The sequence below is a fragment of the Numenius arquata genome, chromosome 6 (assembly GCF_964106895.1).
Source record: "Numenius arquata chromosome 6, bNumArq3.hap1.1, whole genome shotgun sequence".
Classification (NCBI taxonomy): domain Eukaryota; kingdom Metazoa; phylum Chordata; class Aves; order Charadriiformes; family Scolopacidae; genus Numenius; species Numenius arquata.
Window position 1 is genome coordinate 10,908,629 of NC_133581.1, and position 8,429 is coordinate 10,917,057.

At 44.5% G+C, this 8,429-nt stretch overlaps 1 protein-coding gene across 1 annotated transcript; it reads right to left on the reverse strand.

Moving 5' to 3' along the window:
- Positions 1-335: 335 nt before the first annotated feature.
- On the reverse strand, positions 336-7,355 carry GLRX5 (glutaredoxin 5). Its single transcript, XM_074149370.1, has 2 exons — positions 7,046-7,355; positions 336-1,741 (listed from the first exon to the last, which is right to left on the reverse strand). Exons 1-2 carry the CDS (start codon positions 7,353-7,355, stop codon positions 1,557-1,559), a joined length of 495 nt encoding a protein of 164 aa, XP_074005471.1. The 3' UTR covers positions 336-1,556.
- Between the last annotated feature and the right edge of the window lie 1,074 nt (positions 7,356-8,429).

The following is an 8,429-nucleotide window of genomic DNA, read 5'->3' on the forward strand; positions in this document are numbered from 1 at the left end:
CTAAAAAACTAAAGATGTGTGTGCCTCTACTTTGAGATGCACCCGATTCAGCGCTGCTTCGTACAATAAACCTTTGCTCCAGTGACTTCGTCCTCTTTAAAATTTTAAGTGTGAGCCGGTGTTTCTCACAATAGCTTGTTCCAGTGGACAGGAGAGAGATTTAGAACTGGAACCTGCATCAAAACCCTCTTGACTATAAGTTCCAGTCCTGACTTCCACTGACAACTGATAATTTTTCCTTTCTCTAAAACACATTTTCTATCCTATGCCGTGGAAAACATTTTAGGTTTCAAACCAAAAGTAGTACCAGTCATTTAAAATAAAGAGGAACTGTTGGAGACAATCAACATAAAATACAGTTTATTTCCAATCATTTGTCTAATTCACATGCAAACTGGTTTATATTAATAAAAGTAAACTGCATTTAGAAACAGCTTGGTTAGCTTTTAACCTTAGCAGTACTGCTGCACAGGCAAAGCTACATTGGTTAATGTAATTTGTTTTAACATAGGGAAGTGTGGCCAGATAGGTATTGAAGACTTCAGACACCTTCCACAAAGAAATATTTATCTCTGCAGTAGCCTCTCTGCTGCACTCATCTTATCTACGTGAAACATTTCATCTGTTAATCCCATGTTTGAAGACCATATTCTTCAAAGCACAGCAGTCAGGAGAAAATACAGCAAATATAAAAAGATAAGTTAGTAACTAGCAAATAATACAAGATTACAGTAGTAACTGAAGTATTCTCCCGTACTATTTCAATCTAGAATACTGAAGCCTTTAACAATTCCCACATTTTAGCACTGACACAGAACTGCAATACACAAAGTATATAAGCAGGGGGAAAAGCTGCTTTGCAAGAGGTAGAAAAGGCTTTATAAAATCTTTAGGCACAAGTCTCAGCAATCTTTTAAAACCCATCAGAACGTTACAAAGTAATAATGACCATTATACATATATTTGTACAAGTCTGTTTATTTTTACCCTTTGGAATAAAAGTATATTTCATGCACTCTCATATAATTCTTTTCTTCTATATTGTTTGAAGACTATTTTTCTCCTATCATATGTGATTACAAAAGTTTTACAGGCTCTCAGGAAGTCTTATCACCAGCAGTTATACAGCAAAACTGATGCACTATTACTTAACACTTTTTCCAGAGGAGCAAGGGAATGCAAACACTGTTTGCATAGGTTTGCGTAACAAAGAACACAGAAACACACACTCAAAATCCATAAAAATATTAGTTGTTTTGGTTTACTCCTGCCTCAATCAAGAATTGAATGCTTTTTGAGTGATTTTTTTTTTTAAAACACCATTTCCACAAATGTATGCTTTACAGTGCAGTGGTTATATTCAAATTTTCACAATACCCATAAATCAAAATACCAAGATCACTACATTTACCATGAGCTAACAGACATTCACAGATAAATCTTAGTGTCAGTTCAAAAAGATGCCTTCTTTGAGCTAAAGTACGTAAGGCTTTACTGGTAACAAGTTCTTATCGAAGATTTGCTTTATTCCTGTCACAGCATCTTTTTCGCTCGTTTTACTTTTTGTCTTGGTCTTTTTCTTTCTCTGCATCCAGAAGCGCTGAACGGATTCCCAGCTTCTTCAGCTCTTCTACGAGATCTCCATTCTGATGCATCTGGAGGAGTATATCACAGCCACCAACGAATTCCCCATTGAGGTATACTTGTGGGATGGTAGGCCAGTTAGAGTAGTTTTTTATTCCTGCATAACAAAAAAGAAAAGTATTAAAGGTTTTCCCTCCTCTCTAAATAGAATGGGTTTTTAAACAGAATACATTGCTTCAGCCTGATGGAACTACTGACATTTTCATTTCTTTCCCATTGAGGCAAATATGTATCTATATAACGAGAGAACTATTAGAAAAACTACATTGAAGCTAGGTTTGGTTCTCACTCCAACTCAAAGATGTGGGCTGAAAGATACGGAGTTGGCTCCTATGCTGACTTCAAACAGGACCTGGAAAAATTTAACGTTTCTTTTCCCTCTCAGGAAAGAAGCAAATATGATTTTTCATCAATTAAAGAGATGAGAAGTCTTGAAAAACATTGAGAACTGTTTACGTTCAATTATCCTTTATATTTCCCAAAGGGACTTTACAATATTTTATATTCTTACTAAATTCTTATACAGTTATACTACTGCAGTTTCAATTGCAAGATACATTCGCCCCTCTAGAAGCCTTATGAATTTCAAATGGCTTTATCTTTCATTGCCAGACCTTAGAGCCCATGGGAGGGGCACAAAGGCTGAAGTCTCTTAAAAGTACTCACTGAACAAAACAGAGCTCGAGTCACAATTCTGAAGTACAGAATTAAAGTTTAAAGCTATACTTCATAGAAGCTATACTTCATACTTGTCATAGAAGACAAATGTAGGACCATCCAAAAACATTAACTGATCAGCTGGTATAAATTGAATCCCAACTTGCACTTACAGATGTCACGAAAAATATTATAGAGAAGAATCATTATAACTAATTTGCCACTTTTAAAATGGCGCTTCAGACAAAGTCATTATTTCTGTAGCAGAGGAAGTAGTTCGGTTCTACATCTGCACGCTCTTATACCAACTCTACCAGCACTTGTTTAGATATCAAGTTTTGAATTCAACATTCTTATACATTTTCAGTATGCACAGGGGAATTTGCTTTCCCTTGGAAAAAACTTTAACCTCTAAAGACTGTAGAGGTAAAACCTAAAATACTGAAGACAAAAAAATAACTATATTAGCAAATTATGTCCACTTTATTGGAACTTCAAACACTTTCTTTTTCAATAAATATGCATAAGTGCATAAATATGCAATGGGATTACAATTTTAATGCATAAAAGATGAAAAAGAGGTAATAATTCCCATTAGTCAAATATCAGTGTGTTTAATAATCTAGAAAAAAATGTTGTTGTGACAAAGTATTCCTACTTATGAAGCACAACATCAGAGAGGAGATTCTATTTTGACTTAAGACTTTTTGCACGGACACCTAATGCTTCCAAAATCTAAAATAGCAAGTTTAGCATATAGATCAAGGCCAAGGAATCCATAACCATTTAACCTAATCTTCAGCATCACCACCTATAACTTCTTCCTCAGCATTTCATAAAACCTTTGCTTAGATACGGTTTGCAGAAATTAGTAGTTTTGATGTGAACGTAGGTTCAACACTTAAACACTCCTTGGCCTTTGAGCACCCAAAAGTGCTCTGTCCCAAAAATCTTTTAACCCACAAACAGTTGCAATGAGAAACTGAGTCCCAAAGCTAAGGCACGCTTAAGGATAACCCTTCTCAAAGGAGCCACTGCAGATAAGATGTAAGGTTTGTTTATGTTAAGATATTGGAATGCTCAACATGAATTGAGAACCAAGGGCGCTGCATAATAAACCTACTGCTAATAAGCATTCCAGGGCAATATTTACACCAAAATCTTTTCTTCAAGGACCCAACTGCACATACATACAAGCACTGATAGTACTTTCAAGGATCTATCCAACTTCAGATAAAAATATGAATACAATCAAGCTTAGCTGCCCTGTATGATGCATTTCATGTACTGGACAAGCTGCTTTAAAAGCCTGCATGCACAAGACTCAACCAGATAACAAACCGAATACCTCCTGAAGCAGCTAACCAATCCCCGGCTTAGCAGAGCAGTTACCAACAGTATTTCAGTAGTGTTAAAGCAAGTTAGCCTGGGTTACACTTGGTGCTGCGCAGTTCAGATACCCCAAGGGATCTTCTCCCCACTCCCTGCAGGTTAAGACGACCCACTGGGCTTCAGAGGCTTCTGCTTGGAACTGCTGTCTGCTCTGTAAAACCACACTCCACGGATAAGGTTCACAGCTGGAGAGCTGAGCTGGCGCACTTTAAGGTGACTGTGAAACCAGCATCAGTGTAAAGCGCTACTGGAAGGGGTACCTAGTGCACTCCTGCCCCATTTCCCCAACTCCAGTTACCAGTTCTCAGCCTCTCCCTTGCCAACATTAGAACGAACGAATGATGAGCCACATCAAAGAACTGACTCAAGCAGTCACTCTCACTCCCACCGTGCTCTCCAGAAAAGCAGCACATTTTCATCTGTTTTCAAGCTCCTAAGTACTGGTGCAAGCATGATTGAAGGAAAGCTAGCCCACGGGTGGGAGGAAGGATCAAAACCGTGCTCCCAAGTAATGGAAAGCAATGATGAAAATAATCTGAGGGTGAACTACTGCAACCATTCAAACCAGTTTAAACTACCACTTTTCCACTATGTAATCCCAAGGCTCTCTGCCACCTTAGTGACCTGAACCAGCGTAATGCTGCCCAGCAGCTGCAACCAGGATGGATCACCACAGCCAACCTAGAGAAACTTTAGCAGCCATGGAACCACAGTCCAAGAAAGTGCTGAGGTCTCTTACACAAACTTTAATAATGAAGGATCTGTGTCAGGGAAGCATATCCTCAAGCTCAAGTTCAGACAAATCACATGAAGTACCAGTAACTATTTAGTTTCACAGATCTGAATGCACTTTTAGGTGAAGAGACAAGTCGAGGGGTTGTTTTGCTTTTATAACTTCCCATATTCTAGCACAGGTCAATTTCCAGCAGTTGAACTATAACACACTGAAAATAAGTGTTCCTGTTTCAATAGATACAGGAAAGAAACCAAGTCATACTTCAAACGTGCCTGAACGACCACCTCTGCGAACAGCCAGCTCTTACTGCAAAGGGTGTACGCATATATATATATGCAAACATTTAAGTTTTGTTCAGCTGAATACAAAGCTGGTGACCAGCTCACATGCAGTAATATCCTTGCAGATCAACCTTCAGTTGATCAGATCTACCAGATATTTTCACAGATCTACTAGATATTTTCACAACTAAAGGCTCAGCATCCCCTCGCTTAACCCCACATGCATGCCGTGCAGGTTAGGTTCACAGAGAGGGTTTAGGAAAGCCTCACATGTTGCACAGTGACTTTTCAGCACCTGATGCCAGATCCCACAGGAGACTAAAGAGGGCCTTCAGGCAGCCACTGCTGAATCACACTTGGCAACTTACAGAGCTACAGCTTCCAGCAGCCCTGCCCTCTCCTCTCTCAGAGACTGCTGTCCACAGAGGCGGGCATATACTGTTTTTTTAGGGTGCAGTAGGTAATACAGTCGAAGCAATACGACAGCCTGCTGGTCTTGAAAGCGGTGGTGTCATTCCCCAACTCTTCACTTCAAGGCTCCATCCCTAGTGGTGGCTCTGGCGCTCACCTTACAGTACAACAAGCTAGTTCCAACTCACACACCCAGTGATCCAGTTAATAAATTGAGCTGGCTCTCTGTGCAGTCGGACAAGTGCCAACACTGGTGCATGGAAAAGAACAGAACAACTCCTTTAAGTGCCTGAGAATCAGCAGGATATTGTGTAAGTGCACACTCTGTTTGTTACTGCATTCAGCACAGCTTAGCCAAACAGTCCAGATCAAACCAATAACTTTAATTTAAAGCTCAGGTAGCCAGGAGGGCAATAACTTCTCGGATCACTTAGCACAAGCCAGAGTTCACCTGGGGGAAATATTTGCTGTGCTCAGAAGGGAGATGTTCCTGTTGCATAGGAAGAAAATACTATATATCCACATGGTCAAGCCCCCAGAGATCGTAACTGACAAACGCGTTGCCTGTTCAACAAAAGCCCTCTCAACCAAAAGTGAAATGCTGATGGTTTGATTTCAAGGTTTTGTTTCCTCCTTTTTAGTTTATGAGTTTGTTCAAGTAAACCATAAGTTTAATAAATCTAGATAGGTAAACAAAGCTTAGAAAACTACCATGATTTGCTCACCTGCCAAAGGCAGTAGATTTACTTGAACAAAACCAACATTGATTAACAAAAAATGTTGTCACACCCAAATTCCAGTATTTAAGTTTTTATACCATACCAACTATTATACCCACAAGCTGAAAAGCAAGTAAGGATTGGAAAAATCAGCTTTTCGGCTAAAAGCTAATGAAAAACTGAATTAGTCAGATGATACCACAAACACAGGAGAAGGAAGTCCACCTGATACACGCCAGCATATGGATTTAAAGCACATTTTAGTGTATTCTGGACAAGAACTGTTAATGTCATGTACCTGCAAGACTAACTACTACATACTATTGCCTTTTTTTGTTCAGTTTAAAACTTTCTCAAATAACCACATAAAACCTTAACAATCACCTATGCCCACTGAAGAGGGAAAGAAGGAAGAAAACCATTATGAGAACAGAGTACTAGCCTTCCACAATTAGCAAAAAACCTTATATAGAAGAGCTGCTACCACTTGAGCAGTAATGGTGAAACTGACTAAATATTTCTTGTGCAAATGATTAGCATAATTCTGTACTTTATCAAAGAACCCTGGCAGGCAGTGCCAGCAGGGAATACAGTGGTATAAGTCCAAGCCACTCATGAAGTTTCAACAGACTGTTCAGAGGGAACATCTGACTAAATAATGAAGTATTTTAGGGGTCTTTTAATGAAGCTTTGTATCTACTAACCAGGCAAGGCAGTGTGGCACGAGAAGCCCCATCTCCAAGAGCTGCCCCGGAGGCAGAACTGTGTTCTGCAGATAACTATGCTGCTCTGGGACACAGGGCTACAGAAACCAAATGGGGACGTCCAGGCAAAGCCACCTCAACTGCGCATCTCCGTGACACGCTTTGAATTCCACAGACCCCCGAGCCCCACGATGCAGGCCTGCTTATAAAGCACAACAAAACCAAACCAAATAAAAAAAGCCCAAGAAAGTGAGCAAAAGTGAGTTAGACCTGTGAAAAGCGAGCAGGATGTAGGGTGCCAACAACCCACCGACGCTCCAACAACCCACCCGCAGCTCAGGAGCGTTGAGGCAACCTCGACCCCCCGCCCCCCGCAGGCTGACACAAGCCGCCGCCTCCCGAGGGGAGGCCCGTGACCGGCTCAGGCTGTGAGCGGGCCCCGGTAGCAGGGGAGGCGGCGCCCGAAGGTGACCCCCGGCCCGGCCCCAGCCCTCCGCTGACCTTGGCGGAGGTCGGGGTCCTGCAGGACGTCGTGGGCGCGGTAATCCTCCACGCCGTGCAGGCGCAGGATCTGTACGACGGCGTTGCTGAAGCCGCAGAGGGGCTGCGCCGGGCTGCCCTTCATGAACACCACCACCGGGTGGGCCCGCACCAGCCGCTCCACCGCCTCCCGCGACCCCGAGCCGCCGCCGCCCCCCTCGGCCCCGCCCCCGGTGCCGGTTCCCGCCTGGCTCAGAGCCCTCCCGGCCCGGCCCCGCCCGGCAACCCCGGGCCCCGCCAGCCGCCAGGCCGCCCGCACCAGCCCGTTCATGCTGCCCCGACTGCCGGGCCCCGCTGCGCTCCGCCGGCCCCGAACTAGCGCCCACCGCCTATTGGCGGAGAGAGGGAAAGGTGGTGGAGGAACTTCTCCTTCACATTGGCGGAATCATCCGCCAATCAGTGCCGACAGCCAGTAGCATGAGGACGCAACGCGCCTTGACCCACCCAGCGACCCTGAGGCTACTTTGCTTTCCTATTTGTGGAGGGAACTGCACTGCTGCAGTTGTATTGGGGGGAGAAACTGCCAATCTAACGTGATTTGGTTAATTCCCGCCCACTCCTCCGATGCGATTGGTCAGCTTGCCCCGGTGAGGTGTTTTGCTCGGGAAGCCCCGGGGGCGCGTGACTTCCGCTTCCGGGTAACAGCCGTGCTTATGGCGGCGTGATCCTGTGCGCCTCAGTCGCCTTCTGTCGGGCCGGCGGCGAGATGGATGTGCTGCTCTTTCCTGCCCCGCCGCGGAGTGTGGAGCCGGCCGGTCCCTGCCCTGCCGTGGGGCGGCTGGGGCACAGGCTGAGCGGTGCGGCGGGGAGGCCGGTCGGGTGGCCGCCGCCGCCTTGAGCCCCCTCCCCTCGGGCCTGGCGTTTAGTGCTGGGAGAGGAGCCAGAGTAGCTGGTATCTCTGCGTGGCCTGGTCTGTCGCTAGAACAGCCGGCGGGGCTGGATGAGGTGGGCGGGGTGTGCCTCAGGGCGAGCTGGGTCGGTGCTGAAAGACGGACGGAACCGGCCGCCATCAGCCAGGGAAGCCCTGGATGTGGAACGCGTCCTGGAAAGGGCTGTGTGTGCAGCCCGTGAGCTCCTGGACAGGCGCTGGGTTCTTTCCGGGACCTTGGAGTGGAGCGTAGAGGTCTCTTGCAGCAGCCAGGCCCATCTTGTGAGTAGAATAAAGTGTTGAATTTTTTTTTTTCCCTCTGTGCTAAACCACAGTCTCTCACAAATCACGAATCAGTGTGTTTCTGAGTTTTAATTTACACTGCAGCTCTGGCATCTGGACTTTTGGTGTATTAATGGCCGTTTGTATTACTTGCATTTGTAAGCAAAAGAATTTTTTTCCACCCAGTTGAGCTTA